This window comes from Corvus brachyrhynchos, unplaced genomic scaffold (genome assembly GCF_000691975.1).
Source record: "Corvus brachyrhynchos isolate BGI_N302 unplaced genomic scaffold, ASM69197v1 scaffold80, whole genome shotgun sequence".
In the NCBI taxonomy this organism is placed as follows: Eukaryota; Metazoa; Chordata; class Aves; order Passeriformes; family Corvidae; genus Corvus; species Corvus brachyrhynchos.
Genome location: NW_008236769.1, coordinates 4,252,113 through 4,278,877, shown reverse-complemented (window position 1 = coordinate 4,278,877; position 26,765 = coordinate 4,252,113). Strand labels below are relative to the sequence as shown.

Below are 26,765 nucleotides of genomic sequence, written 5' to 3'. Positions count from 1 at the left end.
CTGCAGCCGCTCAGCGTGGTGCTTCCCTCCCCGCAGGCCTGCTTCGCCTCGCTGGTGAGCCAGGACTACGTGAACGGCACGGACCAGGAGGAGATCCGCACCGGTGAGCCCTGGGGAGGAGCAGGGCCTGGCCCCTTCCCGGTGCAACGCTGCTCGGAGCAGTGGCAGGAAAGAAACCCACCCGGGAATGAGCGGGGTCTGGTGGGAAGGTCTGACTGTGCCAGTTGGTTCCTGGGGTTGGGTGGGTTATTACTGGCGTGCGGTGAAACGCGTGTTTCAAGCACCCGTGAAGTGATGTGATGCATTTTGAAGCTGTATGAAGCATTAACGGGAGGGGGGAAGGGCCAGGCCAGGCTGCTCAGTAGCGGTGCTTTAGGAATTGAGTGACGCACCTCCGTGGAGGCGGAATAAATATTGGTATGAACAGGAGATTGAAAAGTGGCCCTTGACTACTCTTTAGAAGTGCAATTGCCCCTGAAAATTTTCTGAAGGTTTACTGAAGTGGCGTTTCAAAACCGGCATAAATGCTTTTCAAAACTCCTTTCTGCATTATTTGGTCATATTCATTTGCTGGCATGGAACAGCTTTTATTACCAAAACAGTAGTGTGTAATATATGAGGGCAGAATATTCTCCTCAATACGGGCACATTTTAGAACCCTACATTGAGCTTGTTGCTTAGGCATGCAGAAATGTTTTCTTTATTCACCCAAGTTCCATTAATTATTTTATTACTCCTTGTCAGAAATAAAATAAAACTTGGGAGGAAGTGTTGTCCTGCGCTTCTAAAAGAACTTGTAAGTTTGTAAAGCAGTGTTTTACACCGATGCTTACTGGTTTTATAAATACATCATTTTAGATATTCTGAAGATTTTCTTTCTAGAAAGTACTGTGAAAAGTGTTTTTAATAGACCACTACCATTAGCAGCCTGGAATCTTATTTTTCTGGAACCTGTTCTTTCAATATTGTTGTTATATGTTTAGGTGTTGATCAGTGCATCCAAAAGTTTCTGGATGTTGCAAGACAAACTGAATGCTTTTTTCTACAAAAAAGACTGCAGCTATCAGTCCAGAAACCAGAACAAGTAATTAAAGAGGTATGTTAATTTACCTATCTTGTGCTAAAGCAGATACGCCATGTACCTTAATCACCTTGTTCATATTAATTAATTAATTAATTTTCTCAACGTGATGCTGTACCTTAACTTGGTAGAACTTGACTGTTTCCATAACTCTCACCATGAACCTGGAGAAGGTGGATGCCTGCTGCTGTGTGGAGTATTGGAACATGACTGATAATTCATTGGAAGAGACAAACCAGTTAGTCAGATTTTGCTGGAGGTGGTGATCTCTGAAATATGTGACATAGGTGAACAGCACTAGTGCATTCACAATGCTTTCCCTCTGTAGCACTAGACACATCTCCATTATTCCATTTTTCCACTCTAAGATCAGCTTGAAAACTCAAGGTCTAAAAAAGTTTTACATGCTCTTTATGTGAGGTGGTTATTCTTATGAATACAGTCTGTTTACTAATACACAATTTTTTTCATCCACAGGATGTTTCAGAATTAAGAAATGAATTGCAGAGAAAAGAAGCATTAATTCAGAAGCATTTGAGTAAACTGCGACACTGGCAACAGGTCCTGGAAGACATCAGTGTGCAGCACAAAAAGCCTGCAGAAATGCCTCAAGGTCCATTAGCTTACCTAGAACAAGCATCTGCGAATATTCCTGCTCCAATGAAGCAAACATAATCTTGAATTTTACACAGCTCAATATTTTAAAAGCATTCTTTGTATGCTTTCTGTATAATGTAATTTGTACTGCAAATATAGTTAAAACAATTAAGCCAAATAAATTATCTTTTATTACAAAAGTATGGGTTGGTTTTATGTTTCCATGGAAAATATTCAGAGTTGCTGTTCAGGGTGCTTTCTGGTAGAAGTGTGTCTCCCAGAGTACATCCTGTTCCTTCTAGAGAGGGTGGCCCTTGCTCTCCTCTCTGTCTTTTTGGTATGATCAAAATACTTGCAAAGATTAGTGTTTGATTTTACTAGAATATTTAAATGTTTTGTGAACCAGTAATTATCCATGAGTACTACTGCAGAAACACCCTTAAGAATTGTCTGTATGTAGGTCAGACACTGTTTTGAAGTGAATTGTCATTCTCCACCAGACTGGCTCACCTCATGGAAGGTGTCTTGCAATACACAAATTTGGTTCTTATAGGATGAATTGAAATGGAAAAATGCACACAAAAGGGTGGGATATATAATACAGGCCTAATCTAACTGATGTTCTGTCTCTCAGGCTACTGTAGAGGTGGTCCAAAGTACCTACCCTCAAAATAAAGACTACTTACTCATTGTGGAGGTAGGGTCACCAGTGCTGTCCAGTATACAGAATTATGTTCAATTTCAGTGCTCTATTTAGTAAGTTGAATGTAGCCAAAAAAGATTTTGGAGGTAGGAATAGCAAAAGAGTCCTGTCTGTACTACTAAGCAACAAATTTAATTCATTCATATAACCACTTCTGCATATACCTTTATAGGGGCAGAGTTGAATAATTAATTGTTGTAACCCTGGAAATAAGAATGGTTAATTGGGTACTGAAATTCTTAGTGTTCTTGGGGCAGCGTGGATGAGAAGTAATGAAAACAGCACTGCACGTTTCCATCCTCACAGATACCAAAGCACCGATCAGTGTTACTGTACACTAACATCTCTCTTGATTACAAGTATGAACAGTGCCTTTTCGCCAAATCTGCTGCCAAAGACACTTTTCCAACCACACAGTTCATTCTGGAAAACATACTGGACAATTGGGATGAAAAGTATTGGCCTGTGTATTGTTTTTGCACGACCTGGTTTTTGGTAGCAGGGAGGCCACAGAGATGGCTCCTGTGAGAAGCTCCTGGAAACTTCTACCATGTCCAGCAGAGCCAATCTCTGATGGCTGTGAAAGATGGACATGGCTGAAACTGGGCCAATGAGAGAGGTTGGTAATGCCTCTGTGATTACATATTTAAGAAGAAAATAAAAACAAAGTCACACAGGTTTTGGCTTCTAGTCAGAGGAGAGGAGGAAATGAGAACATGTGAGGGAAAACAACATGGTGACACCAAGGGCAGTGGAGAAGGTGGGGGAGCCAGGATTCCTCTGCAGGCTGTGGTGCAGACCATGGTGCAGCAGGTTGTCCCCCTGCAGCCTGTGGGGATCCACAGGGGATGCAGAGATCCACCCACAGCCCATGAGGGAGGTGCTCTCACTAGAGCAGGTGGATGCCTGGAGGAGGCTGTGATCCAGGGGAAGACCCGGTGGAGAGAGGGGGCCCTGCTTCCAGGCTGGAGCAGTCTGTCCTCGGAGGACTGACTGCACCCTGTGGACAGAGAGAGCCCCGGCGCAGCAGTCTGGGAGGACTGTGTGCCCGTGGGAGGGGCTCAGGCTGCAGCAGGGGCGGTGGGGCTGCTGCTCCTGAGAGTGGACCCGCACTGGGGAAGTTCACGGAGAACTGTGTCCCGTAGGAGGGCTCCCACGGTCTCACCAGGGGAAGGACTCCTCTCCCAGAGCAGCAGAAGAAAATCTCGATGATGAACTGACCAAAGACTCCCATGCCCTGTCTCCCTGTGCTGTCGGTGGGAAGGAGGGAGGGGCTGGGGGAAAAAGGTGTTTCTAAGGGCTTATTTTACTTCTCATTATCCTCCTCTGATTTCTGTTAGCAATAAATTAACTTTGTAACTTTAAGCTAAGCCTGTTTTGCTCTTTAATTGTTTTCTCCTGGTCATTATCTCAATTCATGAAGCCTTTGCTAACTTTTTTCCTTTCCCTCCTCTGCCCAGCTGTGGCACAGGAGGGTGAGCAAGCGACTCTCGTGGGTGCCTGGCATTGGGCCAGTGTCAAACTATGACAGCCTGTAGAAGTGTTCTGCCCTTCCTTCCACCTTTGCACCACCAGTGAGATGCAGTGGCTGTTTTGTATGAAGTGTTGGCATCTGTTAGTGCAGGTCTTGCTGGCTGTTGACGTAAGAAGAGGTTAGGCTGGAGGTACACCTCTTTGCACGTGTAAAATCTTTTTAGGTAGCTGGGCCCTGCTGGTCGAAATTAAATGGGGATTCAAAGCAATTGAAGAGGAACTATCCTGTCTTTAATAGCAGGCTGCTAGTCGCACATTTTTCTGCCGTTCACATTTACTGGGTTAATTACCCAAGACAGCTTCTTCATGAGTTCTTTCCTCCCAACAATGAGTTAGCACGATCTGATAAATGTAGCCATTCCCCTGCTTTGCGTTTATATGGGCATAAAACTAGTATGGAGATAAAAGGTACAAGTATGCAGTTGCCGTCACTCTGGAACTTGGCACATGTCTGACTTAATTCAGCATGACATAGAACTCTTCTGAAAACCATAGAAATTGGGTAATTTACAAACCACAGAAACTGGGTAAGTTACAAACTTTAATGCTCATACTTACACATCATCCTCATTTATCAGGCTGATACATGTATTGAAATTCAATGGGTATATTACACAGCAATGCTGACTATACAAAACAGTTTATGAAGCAAACCAGAAATTATTTCTAAACCAGCCTGCTATAAACATGCTATTTTTGATGGTGTACCACATGCTGTACAGCATAACATTCACTTAACAAAAAGCAATAAATGTTAAAATTACATTATTAGATGCAGAACTTACTTTAAACAGCTGATGAAGCAAGTGTGTAAACATACAGAAGATCCTTTTCCAGCTGGTGCCAAATTGACAGGATGTATCAGAGTCCAAGTTGCATATTTAATTGTGTAGTGGTACAGCCTCTTGATCAAAAAGTCTTTTCACATAACAGTATCCAGACTTTTTCTTTTTCTTCATTTTTTACAGAAATTGTTAAAAAAATGCATTTTTCTGAAATTCATGCCTATAACTCCATAGTTACTAGATGTAAGAAAGTGCAGGTATTCCTAACTATTTACTTAGAAATTACATCATTTTTTTCCTTCCCTTAAATCATCTATTGGGTTATCATTCATAAAAAAGAGAACAGGAATGACTTTTACAGTAATTCTGAGAAGTATGCAAATAGTTTGCTTTAAAATGAAAAATACTTAGTAAACCATTCTTGGTGCTGAGGATCTTGGTTTTGGTCATCTTTGGTTTGTGGTGGTTCATTGCCATGTGTCCTGTGCAAACAAATAAGCACTAGCATTACCGTCCTACTTACGTACCATCTTATCAATATGTAACACTTTTCCCAGGAAAACTCATGATCCTGTGAATGGTTCTGTGCTCACATGAATGGATGAGACCAAAAGGTGCCAACTACAGTTTTAGTGGGATTTGTGCCAGCCAGGTAACTGGGCTAGCAGCACCGGTTGTAACATGAAGAAAAGCATGAAGCAGAGCCTAATAGCTATGGAGAAACATTTGAACATAGTTCTTAACTTGACATCCCAAAAAATTAAACAAAAGGATGCTTCAAGAATATGAAGTCCTGAAAATCAGAGAATGGCAGCTGCAATTCACTCTTAAAAATAGGAAATACAATTTATGCATTAAAAATGTTGGATAAGAGTTCTATTTGAAACAGAAAAATTTATCTGAACACTACCTGGCATTCATAATCAATCCTATTACATAGTCCCCGATTTTCCATCATTCGGGATTTTTTTAGCGTATGATAGTGAATAGGACTTAACTTTCAATTGACTGATGTAAAAGAATTAAGCAAGTAGCAGCCAAGCTACCCCGAGTCTCCCTGCACATTTGTTTCTCTTTAAAACAGAAATCTCATTTGCCTTGGCAGTCATCTGGCATGATACAGCATGTTTGTATCTTTAAGAAGTGGGAATTGCCAAACAGGATCTAAGCCTGTGTCCCAGGTTGTTTTTGTCAGTAGTCAGCACCATCTGCCCCCAAGGAAAGAACTCCCTTGTACATAATGTACAGGATAACTAATCTCCACCACGAGATAGGCGAGAAGGCTGGATTTTGTCCTGAAATACAATGGTAAGGTCTGGGGACTTTTTAACTGGATATTAGCTACATACATTTTTAACTATTTCTTGAAGAGAGAGTTCATGTTATAAAACACTGAACATTGTTTAAATAACTGATAAATTTGAAGAATTTAAGCTCCTCAGGGAGAAAACACCAAAGAAGTTTAGTTGCTAATCAGTTTTTAAGTCTCTAACCTTTGCCTACATCAGCCTAGATTCAGTCAAATATCTCCTAAAATAAAAACATGCCATCTATGTCTACCAAGTGCAAGGTGAGGCAATAAAAATAAGAAGGAAGACACATCCTTAACAGAACCACTGAAAGATGCCATGTTCACAATTAACTATGTTCTTAGTTAAATACTTGCATCTCCTTTTCTTTTTTTTTTTTTTTTTTTTTTTTTTTTTTGTGGGTGTGTGTGTGTCTGTGTGTGTGTTTCTTGGTTTGGGGTTTTTTGTTTTTTTTTACCAGGGGGGATTGCAAGCATAAACTCTGCTGGGCATGGATTATAGCCCACTTTTGCAGTAAAGTTCTGGGTCTGTCTGCAGAAAACCAAACACACCGAGTTCACGGCGCAGTAGGAACCTTACATCGTTGTGTATTTCCAAATGTCTAATGTGTTTGAATTGCCTATAAGATTCTAAATATGAATTCATTTATTGTCATACAAAAAGGACAAATACCTTGTGGCAGCACTGCTGTCTGAGGACTGTATTGATGGAGAGCCCACCCTGAGGCAGCCAGGACTCCGGTCTAAGCTTGTAGATTTTGTTATTTGAGGAGCACTTCTTTTTGATCTCAAGTCACAGCTCAAAAAGCTCTTTGCGTAGGAAGCTAAATTCGGAACACTGACAACACGACTGGGCACCTCAACCGTTTTCTTCTGCTGCTTTTTATTGTAACAGAAAACTTCATTACATACACATTTTTTACAATTTATAGTATAAAACCTCAACAATACTTCATTCCCACATGTCTTGTGAGGAATACCCAAATAGGAAGACTTCTTTTTCTATAGGCATTTAAATTAAATTCTCAGAGTATGCTGTGAGTATACATGGATTTTGTCATCCAATTAAAACAATCTCTGTATTTGACCCTGAGATTTTTTACACACCAAGGTGCTTTCCACAAACTTGACTTGCCTTCTTTCTATGGCTATTTGTAGACAGTATCACACAGAGGGGCTGAAATGACAAAGGGCAGATACCAATCAACTCAAACTGATTCGTAATTTTCCTCGATGCTTGCCGATTAGTAACTCCCAAATCTGCAAGAAATGGCCATGCTAATCCCAGTGGAAGACTGATGTCATCAGAGTTTTAGTGTTTTGTATCAGCTTAAACACCTGTTATATATGTTGCATAAATACTTGTACTGAATTTCTCTTATGCTCAACAACTGACTGTAGGCTGGCTTATTGGAAAGAATTCTGCTGAATAACATTATCATAAAAATTTTTTAACACTTTTATTGTCCTGATTGCCTGTATGATCCAAACAGTAATAAAAACAATCACGACTTGTGATTTTAATTGCATTGCCCATCTTACCTTTCTGGAGGGAGTCAAGCATACTGTAGTAGGGTTGAAAGAAAATGACCGATTCCTGTAAGATTCAGTGCCAGCTGCAAGTGAATGCTGACATTTTCTTCCTTCCTGAAGGGAAACAAAGTTATGTGTATGGAAACATGTATTTGTTGGAAGCTGGTATGGAAAGATACATTTGCCAAAGTATTCCAGAACAGAAAGAAACAACCAGTCTGAAGCAATGCATGAAACACTGAATAGAGCCTTTCAACAGATTCCAAAACACAGATGTACATACAAAAAGCAGTCTTACCACCAGCTGCTCGATAATCTCTTCTCTCTCACTTAATTCATCTTGCAGACATTTTATAAGGTGTGTATCTTCAGACGTGGACTCCCACTTTCTTGACTTTTCTTCTAATTCTTTAAGTCTGTACCAAAGAAAATGCAGACCAGAAAAAAAACTTCTTCAGATCATGTTCAAGAGACACCTCAGATGTACTCTTCCCTAAATTCCAAGCCTAAAATACAGGGACATAGCCAGTCCTTTCTGATAAAACAGCATTTTTTAAAAATGGGCATCTGTACATGGTTTACATAGAAGTACACAATATTCTGGAGTTCCAAAATAAATTGCCAGGGTTAATCCACAACTTCTATCCAGTGTAACATCCAGCCCCTTGTGTAAAATAGTAACAAGCTTGCACATCATGTTGCTAGTCTAGTTTCTTAAAGAAAAAAATCAGTGTTACAGTATCAATACACATCAATATTCATCTATTTGTTCTCTTTCCTGACCCAGTAACTTTAGAATCCTCAGAAATACTAAATTCCTGTAACTTTCATTAAATGAGGCTTGGATATACACCCTGCTTTAGTAACCCTGCTAAGTCAAAATCTGTAGTCTGAGTTCAGCTTTTTAAATTCCTTTCTCAGGGGAAAAGATTCAAATGCTATTTGATATGGAAACTCTTAGATATGGTGTAGAAACATACATTTGATTGACCCATAAGAAGACAAGTAATTATGTAATCAGCCAAGTTCATGAATTTTGCTGCTTAAGAAACTGAATGCTATGAAGTTCACCTGCCATAACCAGGACACATACTGAGAAATGTGTTACAGAATACAAAACACCATTTTGTGGGGTTTTTTTTAATGTGTGGGAAAACATCTTTGAGAGGACCACCCCCAACTCTTATCATCTTAGAGTTATCTCAGAGTTTAAATAAAAAGATAAATCTTTACATCTGAAAAGTTTAAAGGTTAGAGGCCTGCTTACATGCCAGGTCTCTCTCTGGGCTTCTGCTGTGCAGTTGGGATAAGAGAAAAGGATGAGCGATATATATAAGGGATTATTTCTGAGAGGTCTCTTCTGTACAATCTGAAGCACCACAGAACTTCTTCACAGGGGGCTGAAAAGTGCATTTATTTACATGAGCATCATTTTCCTTGGAAATTTCTAAGGGAGTGAGAATGAGGTTAAGAAGCTTTTACTCAACAACATTGCTCGGCTGAACAAAATTAAGTACAAGATCATGGATCAAGGCCTCTGGTATCCTCTGCGACAAAGATGAATTTTCATTTCATAAAATTTCTAGATCCGACATGCAAGTTTTAATTTAGCATTATGAAACTTCATGTATAGTGTTTTCGATTAAACGATATCCAGAATTTATTACAATGTATCTGGGTCTTTTTGGTTTGCAAAGACAATACCTATACACTTCTATTTTGATCCTGATAATATTTTACTTATGATTAATACAAAAACTGTACATAGTAAGAATAATAAATTTAAACAGAACTCATTGCCAGCATTAGCCAGAGTTTATTATTAAATTACTTACGCAGTTTCTAAGGAGAAAATCTTTGCTTGGAGATGTGCCTGAGTGCTGCTGAAATCAGATACTATGTTGTCAACTTCCTGCCGGTGATCTCGTTTCATTATGTCCAGTTCTTTTTTATGCTTGATATTGAGGTCTTCTACAAGTAGCCTTTCACTGGTATTAAAATATGTCTGAATTCTCATGTTTCAATACTAGTTTATGATCATTGATCAAAGCATGCAGTTTTGAGGCGTTTTATTGACTGCAAAGGTAGTTAATTGGGCAATGATCTCGCTTCTGTCTACTGACTTGACTTTGACATTTTGACTGCAATCTGAGAAAAAACATTTTAACACTTAGGAAGAGAAAAATTATTTTGAAAAGTACTTGACCTTCACCCTTCAGGAAAGGGAAGATCTATTCTGTATAATGATGCTATTGATATTCTGCCTAGGGTTAGTTTCTACATTAATGATAAAACATGACAATAAAGTACCATAGGGACTTATTTGTATTAAGAAAAATTATGTTGAAATATCTGGGATTTTAACATGAGGCTCTCATGATATATTTCACTACATCATGGCACCAGAAACATTTAATACTGCCTATCATCACCATCTTAAAAAAAAGTGAAGAATGTTGTAACAATGCTTTTAACTATAACATTTATCTTTTTCAGACAATGTATTTTGAAAGACACTGATATGGTTAATACCATAAACTGAAAACTAAAAAAATGCCTTACATTTTCTCAAGCCTAACTGTAAGATTGCATTCTAATACCAATCCCAAAAGCAGTAGGCATCTATTGAAGAATCATAGTTTGATTTTTGTTTGCTATTGCTTTGTTAAACCTTGGAGAAACTTTTTGATTAACTCAATAGAGAGCCCATGTTTTATGGTTTACTGATTAAAATAGATGTGCTCAACTTCGCATATCAACAATTGTAGTTTTCGCAAAAGACATTCAGTTTACCTTCTGTTTTCCCCTATTTTCTTTTTAATGTGTTCTGAAGCCTGTTTCACTTGTTTCTGAAAGGCTTCAGGAAAGGCCAAAAGGTCCATGAAAGACTTCTCCCCTTGAAATTAGAGCACAGCCATGGAAGTGACTGATTTGGCACTTAGCATAAAATAAGCAGCAGAAGAATAAGGGTAAAAAAAGGGAGAAGAATCCTTGAAATGAATCTTCAGGAGTAGAATATTCTCCTTCAGAATAGCCATTTTGGGACTTGCTCTCTCTTCTCATAAAAACACCTTTGTCTGCTCTCATCCTAATCCTTGCAAAAGCTTTCTGTACTGGAGGCGGAATTCACACAATTCAAGAGAATAGAAAGAGGAATTATTACTTCAGGCAGATTACTGGTTTCATTTACATGGCAAGAGTAGGACTAGTAATTTTAAGTAATTTGTTATAAAAATTTGTCATATGCAAATAACAAGCCACTATCAGCTTTCAAATCAGAAAAGAAACTGGCATAAGACAGGGGCACAGTTGTTAAAAGTAAAAATAGCAGTTATTTATATGCACCAATTTAACTATTCCCCTACACAAATTAGTAGTCCTGCAAAAGCAAAACAAGAGCTGCAAGTTAATGTTTCAGGTCTTCCATGGGTTAATTTCAGACCAGCCTGTATGAGGTGCCTAGGTCCACTCTGATGGTCTCTAGGTCCTACCTCTGGTTATTTGAAGGATTTCTCCTTACATAATTTCCATTAATGCTTCCTTCTCAAATGCTTACTTAGTAGAGCTACACCATTTATTCCCTGTAAAGAAAATCCTCCAGCCCAGCAGCCTCAGCATCTGAAGCCTTTTAGACCTCATCGCTGACACGTGAATAATTCTTCTCTTCATGAACAGAGGCTCTAAATTCCTTCAAGGTAGCTTGAGGGCATTAATGAAACTCTCTGGTTTGCAATTCTTTCTGTTGATCTTGCTTCAAAAGCTTGAAATGAAATTCACTTTGAAGTAACTCTCCAAAGAGTGCCATTGCAAAAAAAAAAAAAAAAGTTTCTCATTCTTTAAATAGCTACTGACTGGTAGACAGGAATGGAATTACTCTGGCCACTCTGCCAGTCTGCAGAGAGACGTTCTATCCATTGAGTGTTTTCTCTAGATTATATGGGTCATAATTTTAAAGATTCTTTTAAAGACACACTCTTCAGAAATCCTTTTATACATACAGCTTGTGTAGTTAGGGGCAGACTTTCTACACCATTGTAAAAATTAATTGAAAGGTACGCACACACCAGATCCCTCAGTCTCTCTGCAAAGAAAATGTGTTAAATATGTTCATCCAGAAATTTCAAAGGATTCAACAGCCATACAATTGCAGTGGGCAGTGAACTCAGTCTTGTCTCCTTTGTAAGTTGCGCCAGGGGAGATTTAGGTTGGATGTTAGGAAGAATTTCAAAGGAAGGGTGATTAGCCATTGGAATGGGCTTCCCAGATGTGTTTAAGGAAAGACTGGACATGACACCCAGTGCCATGGTCTAGTTGACATGGTGGTGTTTAGTTGGATTCAATGATCTCAGAGGTCTTTTCCAACCCAATCCCAAATTGATCCTGGGATTCTGCACTTTTTCTGTACACAAATGGGAAGACCCATTTGCACCACTTGTGCCGTGCCTGTGGCTACTCGAAGAAGACATGGTTTACCTTCTACAAGACGGCCAAGACTTAAGTCACCTTGCCCTTCCTGTGCTCTGACAGCATCTCACAGCGCCAGGCTCACCATCAGCCAGAGGCACTGTCAGCATCCACTGACACTGCCCTTACTCCCCCTGTGCAAAGCTGGCTGCTACAGCCAAAGCAAACTCTTACAGGGTATATATGGCACTCTCAAGTGTCCCCTTTGGAATTAACAGTCCATTGGTTTCAGCTACAGAGAGTATGTATAAAAACCTGATATTTATTCTCAGAGTTTTGATATTTTCTTGATAGCTCTTTGGTGAGTTTGGGATTTATGTCTTCCAGTGCCTTTGAAAGGCTGACATTATGCACGTTTTCTCAGGTCACTCCTGTGGGGATACACTAGACATATTTTTCTGTGACATACGATGAACGATTAGTTCAAATGTATCTATTATGGCTGGAGGAAAATGTGAAATTAACTACTGCTTTTGCAAAATTCCTAGCTTCTAAAATTAGTACTTTAGAAAGGAAAGATTCTGACATGCATCGCACTTAGAACACCACTCATGCTGGCAGTATTATTGAATCTCTACATAGCACTGTCAAGTGTGAATTCAAGGCAAACCTTCTATGCTGTTGATCTCTATCCTGAAGCTGTGCAGCTTCTTGCTTCTGTGACTCCAACTCAGCACTGAGTAGCTCCATTGTGTCCTTCAAAAGTAAATTCTCTTTCTTGAGTTCAGAAATTTCATGCTGACATTTTTCCAGTTCATCGTGAAGAGATCTGATCTGGCTTTGGCTACTTCCTTCCTAAGAAAAAGGTCAAATTTAGTTATTCACAGCCCCTTATTTTTAATATTAATATCTTCCTGGAATTGCATGCATTTAATTTTTGTGATCTGATTTTTCAATTATACATGCCATGCTATATATATGCAAGACAAAATCAGTGATCAAAAGTTCCTGAATATATTCTATAGTCCCCACAGAATTTATTTTATTGTAACATTCATTCATCTACTTCTTTTGTAGATTCTGATCTTTAATTGGAAAGAAAAAGTCTTCCCATAGGGAAAAAATTATAAACATTTAAAGTGAGACATAAAGGAAGAAAACCCATTCCATTTCTGGAAGAGACTGTATACTTTTGTTATCGCTGGAGAGAAATTTGATATTATTGCTTTTGCTAAACACAACATGGCAATGAAGTACAAACTGGTCCCTTGCCTGTTGCTTCTTCAGTGTCCTCACACTCCTGAGCTCCATTTGTAGCTCTTCTATTTGTTTCTTTAGGTTCATGCATGATGTCTGTTGCTCAGAGAGTTCCATCCTTAGAGATCCTAGTAACAGTCAGACAGACAATCATTTAGGCAGTCAGAGGCCAGCTGGATGGGAAAGGCAGATACAGGGAATATAGGTGAAAACATTAATATATTACATTTTGCTTTGTTCCTCAACTCCTCCCCATTAAGCATAATGGCTTCCTATTACTAGAGAGGTAACTCAGCTGAGCAATAGTGAGATGATATGGAGCTACAATAGCAATGACTCAACGTCAGAGTCGGAGAGGTCATTCTTTGTCAGCTGTATTGCAGACTACATCATCGCAATTGTTTCTTCTAATCTTGAACTTTACTGGAGCACCCCTCAGCTTCCCTGTTATTTCCACTGGTGTTTTATAGAGGGCCATAATGCAGACTGAGACTCTGGTTTTATTAGAGAAGTACAACGCTTATGTAAGCTCATCTGTCATATACTGCAACTTTTGTGTATATTACGTGCAAGTTTTTCAAGTACAAGAAGAAAAGAGTTTCTATCTCTGTTGTCTCCCTACAATTTTTCTTGAAGAAGAGAATCTATTTATTAAATTTATAAACTTTAGAGAGAAAGAAATCTTTCTACCAAATTTTAATTACTGGGGGGACAAAAACCAAGAAGAAAATTCACTTTGTACTTTAAATACAATCAAATTATTCTTTAATTAAAAAACATTTTATAGATGACCTTTAATCACCTGAGATTAAACCTGGAGATGTTAGACATCTTCCTAGTGCAGTGTTGTGTTTACTTCTAAACAGTTTAGGGCACTTCGAAACTGCCTAAACAGTACATAGGGAGCAACTGATCTCCACTGCTGAACTCAATAGAACAGAGTTGAAGCACATACAATAATTCTTCTCAACATAGAAAAGAGTAAAGTCATATTAACTAATTATAATTTTCCAATCTAATATGACTGATAATACATACTTGAATGTTGTACACCAGATTACTCTCTCAGCAACATTCTGCTGCTGACAATTGAGGGCTTGGCTAACAAAGAATATTAAGTCTATATTGTTGAAATTGCGGGGTATGAAAGAGGAGATTAACAAAGACCTGAGTTCCCAGAAGATGGGAAGGAAAATGAATGGGATAAAAGTCAGTGGTTCTCAGCATATATATAATCAATCAGTAGGAGCTGTGCATGACACTATACCTAGCAACAGGGTTTGCTGCTTCTGTATCTGCTCAAGTTCATCATGTAATTCTTTCTTTGCTTTCTCTTCCAAGGTTTGTATTTCCAGCCTATGAGACTGACGTTGGATCTTGAAAGTCTCATTAAATTCCTTTTTCAAGCGTTCTTCTGCCTCCTGGAAGCAAAAGTCCCCCCCAAAACAAAGTAGTTGGAGCCTATTTATCAGCTTGTTATTTTACTTGTAATGCTAGGATGAATATGGCCTTGCATTGTAGAACTTTAATTTTCATCACCACTTCACAAGACACATTATCAATGCAAGTATAAAAATGAGCTGAAGTTAAATTTTAACACTTAATAGGTACAAGATAAATTGTCAGGGTATCGCCTCTCAGATTTGTTGTGCAAGATGAAAGAATAACACCGACATCTTTGCACTATTTGACATTAGAAAGTTTTATTATTCAACATACAAAGCCTCCCAGATTTGACCTGTTTGTCTTTACTTATCACAGTGTGTCAGAAAAAGGCTTCTAACTTTCCTTGTATCATTCTTGGCTCAAGCTTCCACTGTCATTAGAAGTACTGCTGGTACACTGTAAATGATGGAGCAGTTGCTCTGTAGGGGTTCTGAAAGCAAACTCCTGTCCTCTGTTTCATTCTTACCACCTCACTGCCTTCAGCTTGGTTTTGCCAAAACTGGAAATTTATTTGGAATATATAAACAGGATATTAAATTCTACTTAGGGTGGTTTTATCACCTACATTTCATAAGGTTCTCTAAGCTATGAGAACCAACAGGGACATCTGAACTCCATGTCACAAACACATGTACATTTTTCAAGTTGACTTTTTCTTGAACAGCAACAGTCTTTAGAACTTCAGTATATTGCATTCACATTTTGTCACTGAAATCAATCCACTTGAACTTTTAAAAGCTTTGGTTATCCACTTATTGAATTGATTTCTTGAAGGTATATAAGGCAATACACATCCCCATTCATGTCTATTATTCTTCTTAAGTATTTATGTATAAATTAATAATGGATGAAAAAGAATAAAACTGAGTCCTGTTATTAATATACTCAGGAATTCCCTTGTATTTCTGAAGCAGGTGCACAGATAAAGGAGGTTGTATTCATTGCAGCCTAACTGTAGGGTATATTGTATTCACAATGTGGTCTAAGTTAAAATGTTAAAATTATAAAAATAAAACAATAACCCCACAAACCACCAACTAGCCCCTCTCAGCCTGATGAGGAGGAGGTTTCAAAATCACAGAACAATTCTTTATGTGCAACAATGGCAACCCATCATTAAGCTAATTGGAGGTAACTGAGTTTTGATAATTGGCTCTCACTTAGATGGTTTACCCCATAAATATATATATTTATATATATTTACATTAGTATATAGTAAACTGACCTTGAGTTCCTGATTCTTGCTCTTCTCCAACATTTTTAAGATTTTTTGATGTGATGCCTCCAACTGCAGTTTAACATTTTGGTTTTCTTTAATGGTGTTTTGAAGATCCTGCAAAAGTGTCTCTTTTTCTTTGTTGGACTGTAGATTATGTTTCTTCAGTGACTCTTTGAAATTATTTGCTTGTTGTTCTAATATTTGCTTCAGCTGAGACACCTTCCAGAAAAGTAAGTCAGCAGGATAGGATTAATGGCTGCATTCACAATGGAGAGGAATTATGTAAAGCTGAATAGATTTTATGAGCTTGTGTTGCTCTATGAAAAAATAGCAAAACGCTTGTTTTGTGCAAGGAGCCCTTTTTCAGTGAAGAATGATAACCCTTTTGCATATTCTGTCTGTTGCTCGTCAAGTACTTTTTAAAAATTTCAAATCATCTCCATCTCATACGTGCAATCCATAGCTCAATTTGCACAATAATATGGCACAAACCAGAAGGCAGACCTAAGGCTCTGCTGAAACTATCCAACAAAATTGATATATTTAAATTGAAGGAGCACCTAGCTTCATCTGCCTCAGACTGAGTTTAAGTTCACTATTCATCCAGTTGTTTCTTGGCTTCTTCCGTTGTGTCATCCAATTAAATACACACAAAAATATTTGTCTAATCAAGTTAGTGAAGAATAATTGCCAAATACTATTTGTAATGAAAAGCATTAATTGTCTTTAATATATCTGTGTAATGGGATCTATCTGTGGCCTGGATACACTCCAAGAATAGGCAGATGTCACAGCCACTTGGCAACCATACTTTTGTTTCAAGAGCTGCTGAAATTTATTACTTTTTTTAAAAATGTGGTAAATCATAATATTTAATCAAAGGGACACTTTGGCTTCTGGTTACAGGCAAAAAAACTACTTTGTCTTCACACCTATTGAACTCAAGCCAATGTTTTCCTATATAAAGAAAGGAAACACTGAAGTTTTTAGGTACTGCAGTTCCTTATAAAACTAACCTTTGATGTGAAACACTTAACGCTACACAGTCCCTCATATCAATTGACACAATATGCATTAGCATCACTACACTCAAGTGTGCATTTTTTTTCTGGGCTTCCTGAAAATACAGTGACTGAAAATAATTTGCCAGAGAAATATGTGGTATATTTTATAATAGAAAATTTTGAAACAGGAGAAATGTTACTAGGAATAGTTCTTAAGCAAATTAGTCATTTAGGCAGGAAAGATGAAAAGAGGTCTATATAAACTTCATTTGCGGTCACAATGTTATAAACTTCCCCAACTCTTCACAGACAATTATTGGCCCAAAGCACTTCTAACCTGAAACAAGATCATACCAACTAGAAACAGGCTAAGCCGGGAACACAATGTAGTAAGAAATCAGATGGAAAAGTAGTTTTAAAACCACTATTTTTCAGTGAATAAGGGGAAAGGCCCTACAGAAATGGATCAGGCATACAAACACATTCTCATGAATCCTGTTACTTCTAGCATATCAGAGGTTAAGAAACAAACATTTCCATCCTATCAGGTTTCCTCCTCCTGTCTTGCAATTAAAAAGGCTTTCAAACAAACCAATGAAAATCCTTTTCTGGAATGTTTTGCAGTGCCCAAGTATTTTATTTCACTTCCTGGTTTCTAAACAGATAGCCAGACCCTCAATTTGCTTAAGTTGGTAAAGCAGCGTTTGAGCCATGAAACCATGCCAACTCACATCAGTCCAGAATCTATTTGGATGCTTTCATTATTAATGAACCAGCAACACTGTGGGATTTTGTGTTTTATAATGTCTTCCTGTTGCAAAACAAAAGTTCTTGAAAAATGTGTACTTTAATACCATTAATAATTCACTTTTATCCACCAGAATTGCATAAGATCTCAGAGACGTAAACATTACCTAGCTACTGTATAAACTCAAGGCAACAGCATCTTTTTAGGTTCTGCTGAATTCTTTCCAAATTCCAGGGTTATGTTTGCACTTGACCTTTCCTACAACAGCTGATTTTATGTCCCACTGTCTTGCAATTAATGAATAAATGAACAGCTATTACTAAAAGATGACTGATAATTTTGAAATATTTCAGAAGTCTTTCAAGTTTCATTCATTTCTAACCATCACTGTCCTTCTTCTGGATTGGATGGCTTGATTCTTTTGAAGAAGTACTTCTCAGACTTGGATAGCCCATTAATAAAAATACTTGGCAAGTACAAGGCTGCAAACGCCATCACAGCTGCATCACCCATTTGACTCCTGCTTTGACTATTTAATTCACTGTGCTTGTAAGCACATTTTCCTCAATGCATTGCTAGGGTATGGATTTAATATAAAAGACTTAAAATTGTCTCTTCATGCAGTATAGAAAAGCCACTGCAACTGAGAATTTGTTCTGATTCAAAATAAGGTGCCCAGATGCTACAGAGTTTTACTCCTACTATGAAGCTACTCTATCATAACAGTAATATGGCATAAGAAATAACAACAAAATAAAGAAATTGCATTCTACTGGCTTTTTTAGGCTTATTTCAGAGTTACTTCAATTAAGTTCACAGTAAACAATGTTTCTAAACTTGTGGCAGCAGTTCCTGACCAGAGGGAACAGTGTGAACACAGTCTTTGTCTGCTATTTGGTGGTATCTCCAAGATCCATAAAAACTATGGGCATTGCTGTGCTAGCACTGTTCAAAGATGTATCATGACAAGGTGATGTCTGCACTTCCATTTTATGTATCTTCTAATTCCAGAACAGAAGAAGAGAACCATAGAAAATTCTGAGTTGGAAGGGACCCACAAGGATCATTGAGTCCAACTCCCGGCCCTGCACAGCACCATCTCCAAGAGTCACACCATGTGCCTGAGAGCATTGGCTAAACACTCCTTGAGCTCTGTCAGGCTTGGTGCTGCGACCACCTCCCTGGGGAGCCTGTTCCAGTGCCCAACCACCCTCTGGGGGAAAAACCTTTCTCTAATATCCAACCTAAACCTCCCTTGACACAACTTCAGGCCATTCCCTTGGGTCCTGTCACTGATTACCACAGAGAAGAGATCAGTGTCTGCCCCTCCACTTCCCCTCATGAGGAAGTTGTAACTGCAGTGAGGTCTCTCCTCAGTCTCCTCTTCTCCAGGCTGAACAGACCAAGTGACCTCAGCTGCTCTTCATACAGCTTCCCCTCAAGACCCTTCACCATCTCCATAGCCATCCTTTGGGCATTTTCTATTATCTTTATATCTTTCTTATATTGTGGCACCAAGATCCTCTAACACATGCTGAAGAAATCCTGTAGTGCAAAAGCAAGGAACTGGAGGGCTCTAATCAGTTAGCATTCAACCCGCAAAAGATCTCACATCCTTCTTTCCAAATGACTAAACAGATGCAAGTCTGATTTCTTTATTCAAAAAAATCTTGTTAATACAGAAATACTGCCACTTTGAAGTGCAACCCCGGAGAGATGACATTATCATGCTTCTGTCTACTCTGCATAGTGCTCCAGCTATGTCAGCCCAACCAAAAATGGGTCTTAGGCAGCCAAGGAAGCTATTTTTAGATCTAAAATTGTATCCAGGTTAGAACTGGATTAGTAACAGCACATTGCCTAACCTTTGAGGCGGAAGCTCTGGGCTGAGCCATTGCAAAGGTTCCCAGATGGGAAATATGCCCTCAGTGAAACATAATGTTATATAGTAAATGGTGTTTTCTTGGCTGTGAATATTCATGTACCTATAGCAGGAAACTATTACAAGTTTAAACAACTTCACTACGCTGGCAATACTGCCGAGTTATTAGTTCAGAAAGTAACTTTTGAAGTAATCAAGAAAAATGCAAAATTTCTCTTCAAATGGAGCATTTCCTTTTTGAGAGCAGTTAGATTTTAAGATACAATAAAATGTTTTTTAGTGTATCTGTTCATATTTACCATGGCATTGTGAACATAACATATGGCATGCTATGTACCATTTGATATTATTTATTTATGTTTATAGTGGCAATGATTTCCCATCACTCTCTGCTAATTTACCATGATCTTGTGATGTGAGTGGATGAGCAGTTAGAAAACAGAGGTTTCTTTCATATTTTACTGTCCTGAACATGTGATTTCAAGAAAAGTAATTTGATGACCCACAACCTTATTTTTTGCATCTGCAAAACCTGAGGAATAATTTCTTCATGTCATAAACCTTTCACTCTGAATAGGTCAACATAGGTTGGATTGACCCAAAATTCTCTCAGAGTAGAATCTGTAGGAAACAGTGGCATGCAGATGTGTAATGAAACTTAAAAAAAGACAGAAATTTAAGAACATTAAACTACACTTAAATTCTGTATTTGTAAGACTGGGAAATCGAATGTCAGAATGTCACTGTTTGATAACAGAATGTATAAATATGTTTTAATGGAGAAATGAAGAAGAAAACCCCATGCTGCACTCATAACTAGTACAGCTAGTATAGCACAGATGGGAGAAAAAACAGGAGCTGCATATCGTGAGTACAGCACATGCCCTGATTGCTGGACCATGCACACCAAGGGGTAGTCATGGCATGTGGGAAAGTGGAGGTAGTAAAGGGAGGACAACATTTTGCTTAGCCTCCTGATAAGCCTATCTGTCCTTTCTCTGTCTTTAAACACTCAACAAGAGCTTATTATGGCCACTGAGAATCTATAAATGTCAACTGAAGAAGATCTAGGTCGTCAGCTTTTGCAGAGTTGTTGCCATACAAACTCCCACTGAACTTGAGGGAAGTGAAACTGGTTAGAATCAGTGAAGATACATCTCTATGCATCAAAAAAAAATCAGAAAGTTAACAGGAGCTGTAAGGAAGATTCTAATCTCACTTTGTCCTGTAAACGAACAATCAGAGTCACCCTGCAACCCTGATAAAGCTAAACTCCTCACGTTAGCACATCTCCAAAGAGTAATATATGAAATAAATAGGCTTGTCAAAACCTTCATAGATATTTAGAAGCAGTTATTTCTGTTATTTCTATCTGGAGTCCTTGCATATTTTATTGAGTGATAGACACAAGAAATAGTATTAAAATCTAATCCAGAATCTCTCAGGATGAAAAATGAAGAGACCTTTTATTACTGCATTAAATTTATGCCCAGTTTACCTCAAGTGAAGAGTTTTGAAGTTTCCCAGTTAGTACTTCTTTCTCTTTCTCTAGTTGCTTTAGTTCACACTCGTATTTTCTTTTAAATTCATCTAGCTGTGTCTGAAGCTCCTAAAATTAAAAAAAAAAAAAGAAAAAAAAAGAAAACACAAGACAAGAGCATGCAACAGCTGGGACAAAACATGCAGCATGAAAAAGAACACATTTCTTCTACATTAACCTAGATAATACATCAGTGTACACAATAGTACATGCTACTGTCCTTTAATGTCACTCATGTTATTCAATTTAAAAAACATAAACAGTTTGGTTTGGCTCTTTCTAATATTAGTGTGAGACAATACAGTTCACATGTATAATGTGTAATCTTCTACTGAAAGCTTCCCTAAGGTGTAAAACTGCACAGCATGAAGAGTCAGACTGTTTTGCCTTGATGTTAATGTTCAAAAATAATTTAGTATGCAAGAGTCACCCACAAGATCTGAAAAACCATAAATGCACATTGGCCATATAAATAACAAGATGACTAATGGGCAATTAGTGGAAAAGAGACTCAAAGGAAGCAATATCTGATAGCATTCATAAAGAAAATCATGGTGAGGAAGTAGAAATAAAATAATAATAAAAAAAGGAGGACTATATAATCACCTTGTTGCTGGAAATAGTTAAAAAACCAATGATAGCCTTGATTTTTTAACTATTGCAAGACACTGACCAAGAGCTTGTTGCATTGTTTGTAGCAAGTGTTAGCAATTACTTATTGGAGAAAGACTGAATATACAACTTCTAGAAACTTCCTGAAGTGATATGCATTACAAGTTTATTAGTGTGCTTGCTCTTCCTAGTTCTGCCAATTTGCTAACTCAAAAAAACATTCTACCGTGTCTTCAGACACTACAAATGAAGGAAACAGGAAAAAAAATAACAATTTAACACCTCCCCCATCCTGTACAGCTCCTTCTCACATACCCCATCCTGTTTAAAACTCAAGTAGCAATTAAAGGATGGAATTAAACAGATACATGAATATTGCAAGGGAGGAATTAGCTTTAGTCTTGCCTGTACAAAAGGGAGAGGATATAAAAGTCTTTTTGATTAAAACCTGAAGATCAGGTGCAACATTCCCACTTCAACTCTGTCAACTGACTTTCTTCTCTGTATCCTAATTTTTCTATCTGGAAAAATAGATATAACACTTCCTTAACAGTTGTTATAAGCCTTAGTTGAATAAGAGGATATAAACAGCATCAATAATGAAAAAAATTGTAATTTTATTTAAGTTTTACTAACTCAGTATTTTTCTGATTAAATTAATATGAATCTCTAAGAAGATATTATTATAAGCAATAATATTTATTGCCTATAAATAATAAATGTCTACTCCTATGCCTTTTTTCTAAAGTACGAAGAGTTTGATACTTTAATTCGATCTGACTCACATGAAAAGCTTCAGCCTGGCATAATTTTAGGCATGTGTGTACAAGATAATAATAAGTAGAATACACTATATAAAAGGCAAAGTCATTTTCATAAGGCTTCAATAGTGTAACGATGTACTTTAAAGCACTGCATCTTCACATACTGATCAAAAGTGAGCCCTTCCTCAAGAAGATAAAACAATTTACTCACCCAGGCTCAATTTTGAGAAATAAGACTGCATAAACATATAAACTCCAGCAGTTTAATGGAAATTAATTCTTCTGACAAACACTAAACACAATTCCTAGTCTCCAAGATTGGGCAGGTACTATGAAGCTCAACATTTAGGGACAGCAGCTGCTTGCTTTTTATGACTTAACAACTTGTCAACAAGTGTTTGATTATTCTCAAGTAAATGTTGAACTCAGAAAGTTATAGCAGTGTTAACTGCAGAAAATGGGTAGAAGTTAATTCTTAACACAAAAAAGGGTCTAAAAACCACTTCACCAGTAGTCTGTTTGTCGCATTCTACAAACTGCTGAACTTAATCTTCTTTTTCTGTCTAGAAGATTTTGACAAACACACAAGTCCATTAGGAGTAAGAAACTAACTTCCCCCTTTGCTTACACTCAAGTTTGGCAAATCACTTGGACATGCACTGACTTGTGAGCTCCACTAATCATTAAAACACATGCTGAAAACTAAACATGTGTTTCAAGGTTATCCTCCATTTTAATAGAATTCAGCTCACATTTAGGTTCCTACTGCACAGAAACATTAGAGACTGCAAATTTCCTAAAGCCAAAGGATTCAGTCACAGACAGCAGCTCTGATGAGAGTGAAATTCTTTGAATAATCTCTTAAGCCAGTTGCTGCTAATGCATATCAACAACAAAAATAACAGCTCAACCACTTAAAACACACTGAAAAAAAGGTATTGCTCAGGTAAGTTGTTTGGATCTACAAGAAGATGAGGATTCTTTCTGACTAAAGTTAAATAAGGACATATATATGTGTATGTGTATATATATATATGTAAACATACAAATACTATACATATATAGATACAGTATTTGTAAACTGTTGTAATTTCATTGGTAACACATGCAGTCTGAATTAATTTACCAACACTTTGCAGAACTATATCCTCTGCCTGAATAATGCAAAATTTTTATTAAATCAATTTATCTGAATATTTCACAGAAGCAATCCATGACAATTTAAGTCATTGTGTTATTGTCATTAAGTCATTGTGTGTTATTGGAATAACACCCACAATACATTCTTCTTCAGGAAGGATCTTATATAAATCATTCCAACTGCCACATGCAAAGCATGCAAGGATAAGTATTGCTAAGAAGGCCACTTATTACATCAAGGATAAATTCACCTTTCTGTCTTTGGAGCTTTTCACAGAAATACATCAGCCTGCCCGTTTTTTTTCTTTTCCTGATTTTTTTCTGTAGCAAGAAAATCCTGGCATTTTATGTTAATTCAAAGTGCCTACAGTAAGCATAATTCAAATGATGTTGCTGTGACCAATAAGATTAAAACCAGATGAATTAAAGCATCTATAAATAGAAGAACATTCCTACCTTATGCTTTTTTTTTTTTCAGATTCTATGACGTTTAAGACTGGCCTGATTTCCTTTGTATCCTGCGTTACATGATCTACCATCCCTTTTAACAGCTATTCCTTCAGAAAAATCTTTTCCTTATGGATTTCCTGATGCTTGATTTGACAAAGAAAGTTCTCTCTTTTAGTCATATCCTTCTCGTAAACAGCTACAGTTTCCATAGTCTATAAAACACACTAGATGTATTGTATGAAAAAAAACCCCCAGGGTAGAACTCTGGGGTGACAGTAGTCTATTTTGTAGTGAATATGCTATTTAGGTGGTAATATTCCATTGAAAAATATTGGCTTTATTTTAGTTAAAAATGTAGAACCGTACTGATTCAGGATGGTAAGCCTCTTCTGCAGTCTAGGAATGATTTGGGGTTTTTTACTGTTCTGGTTTGAGCTTGGGTGTGTAACTCACTTCCAGCCATGCAGGCTCCCACAAGGACAACCTTAATCCTGTGAAAAAGTACAGTAGATGATTTGCTGATTCTGATGCAAAGTCTAATTTTCCTGAATGGTAGCATAACAATAGTTTAAGAGAACTAAAAAATTAGAAAAGATTCAGGGCTGAACAGTTGCTTAAGGGGAGATACTGTACAGAGGGTACTCTCAGGATACACACATTCCTCATTTTGCTGAGTTTATTCCTAGTATCATTTCTGCACAACTTCTCAGAATAACTCTTTTCTATACTTAAAAATAAATAAATCAGTATTCCAACTTGACCTCAACAGAGAAAGTCTGCCATAGACATTGTTCTCTTTAAGGTTTTGGTTACAGAAGCAGTTGAACACCATGCCCTGGTCTAGCCCAAGAATGTCTGTAGCTCCTCTGCTGTCTTTGCAGCAACTCATGTGCTTCAGGTTATGAACACAAGTCAGTGTTCCACTGAATGAGCTCAGGGATCTGGGAATCTTACAGGATTGACTTCTGTACAATAAAGCCATTAATCTTAAAAGAGAAACTATGTTGATTTCAGTACTTTTGGTATGCCACATCTTTGAATATTTAAGAGCAAATCATCTGTTAAAGTCCTTGCACATCTTCAGAGCTGCTCTTTTTCTCTCTTTGGTACAAGTCATTTGCTGCAGATGCGTTATTTGATGTTTCAGTTCACCTACTTTATTAACAGCTTTGCCTTGGGAATTCAACATAGTTTTCATATCTTCCATGGTACCAAAATTTACATTTCAAGTAGCATAAATAACTTGCAGAATTTCCAATATCACTGACTACTAACATGAGAAATACTTTAGAATGACATTAATGAGCATCTTACCTGCTTTATGCAGGATTTCCTTTTCTTGATGTGAATTTCTCTCTTTGACTACACTTAGATCTTCTTCCTCTTTTTTCACTATACATTTTGATCCCAGAATTTCTTGCTGTGTTCGCTTAAGCTACACTTCCAAATCCTAAAATATGCATGACATTACTTCCACGTTTATTACATATGTAATTTTCTTGTGATAAGAAATAAATGGTCATTTTCTCTCTTGGTGTTCCATGACATAAATCATGTACAGAGCTGGTTTAAATGCATTTTTTGCTCTTCCATATGCTTAAACTGCCTCTGCTGCCAGAATATTTTTGATGTGGAGCCCTTCCTTCACATGTAGTTGGCATCATTGTAAAGTGAATATCCATCAATAGTTACCATCTAAAAGATGTCTGAGATTATCCTAAACTTTAAATAGGTTATGCTTCTATTAATTTCATGACAACTTATGCCAAAAGTTAATGAATATTTAGGGTTAGTTAGTTAGTTAGGGTTTTTTTCAGTTGCTCAAATACAACAATTTGTAACATAATCCATTACACAGGTGCCTAAACTCAGAAAAAATTGGGTTCTACAGACTTTGCTGGGAGTTGTCTTTCCATAACTAAAGAAAAAAAATTGAACCACATTTAATGTTCTGTTTCTGGAGGTTCTAGTTTCAGTTTCAGATGTCTAGGATAATACTGCAATACTCAGATAAAATTGCCATTTGTTCCTATATGAATGACAGGTAAAACCTCAGGGTTAAAACTAACTTGTATTTAACACTCTCTGTAGCTCAGAACTTCAAGGTAAGCTTGTTACTTTTACCTCTGGCATATATGTCAGAACTCTTCCAAAACTAGACTGAACAGATCAGACTTAATGACTTGTCAAACTTTGTATTCTCCCTTCTACAGTAAAAATAATAAATGTGCACCAATGCAATACCATTCATCATAAGGTCTCAAACCTCTTGGAATACACTAAGGAGAAAACAGAAAATTTCATCTTGTTGAAACAAGAGCCCTTTCATCTTTCAAGCCTTATAATAGCTTTTCCTGCTAGTATTTACTAATGATCAAAAGTATTTCTGATTAAAAAGGTGTTTCTGTTTCCCTGTCTGCCATTGTCCATAGAAGCCTGAAAAAAATGTATTTAATGGTGGCATAAGAAATAGACAATTTAGAAAGGAGAAACTTCTATTTTTTTTATTTAAACTGTAAAGAAACAGAAGATAACATCATGTCTAACTTTTTTTTTCCCTCCTTCCAGATTTATCCTAGTCTGAGGGTATCTCTTCAAAGATTCAAGGCAATATTCTCCCTTAGTATGTAAATCAGCCTCATTCCACAGACTTAGAGGATTTGAAATGTACGAGCTGAGCATATGTCCTTCAGAAAATATTTCAGTTTTATCCAGTTGATACTGAATTTAGAAAATAAGTTGTTAATGGCACCACCCT

The 26,765-nt window shown here is 37.4% G+C and overlaps 2 protein-coding genes across 7 annotated transcripts in view; one reads left to right on the top strand and one right to left on the bottom strand.

The window, feature by feature from the left end:
- Positions 1-1,881, top strand: part of MED28 (mediator complex subunit 28) — a 2,861-nt gene extending 980 nt beyond the window's left edge. Inside the window, exons 2-4 of the mRNA XM_008645133.2 lie at positions 7-103; positions 984-1,096; positions 1,559-1,881. Coding sequence (XP_008643355.1) covers positions 7-103; positions 984-1,096; positions 1,559-1,756 — 408 coding nt within the window. The 3' untranslated portion in view covers positions 1,757-1,881. The remainder of the gene's footprint in view (positions 1-6; positions 104-983; positions 1,097-1,558) is intronic.
- A 2,556-nt stretch (positions 1,882-4,437) lies between these two features.
- The window catches only part of FAM184B (family with sequence similarity 184 member B), a 39,668-nt gene continuing 17,340 nt past the window's right edge, over positions 4,438-26,765 (bottom strand). Inside the window, exons 3-12 of one of the 6 annotated variants that reach the window (XM_017727563.1) lie at positions 21,000-21,110; positions 15,874-16,086; positions 14,470-14,623; positions 13,218-13,330; positions 12,616-12,800; positions 9,377-9,529; positions 7,840-7,957; positions 7,551-7,655; positions 6,682-6,887; positions 4,438-5,181 (exon numbers count right to left, since the gene is read on the bottom strand). In XM_017727563.1, the coding sequence (XP_017583052.1) occupies positions 5,091-5,181; positions 6,682-6,887; positions 7,551-7,655; positions 7,840-7,957; positions 9,377-9,529; positions 12,616-12,800; positions 13,218-13,330; positions 14,470-14,623; positions 15,874-16,086; positions 21,000-21,110 (1,449 nt within the window). In that variant the 3' untranslated portion in view covers positions 4,438-5,090. The other 5 variants (XM_017727564.1, XM_017727565.1, XM_017727566.1 and 2 more) reach the window with 5 other exon arrangements.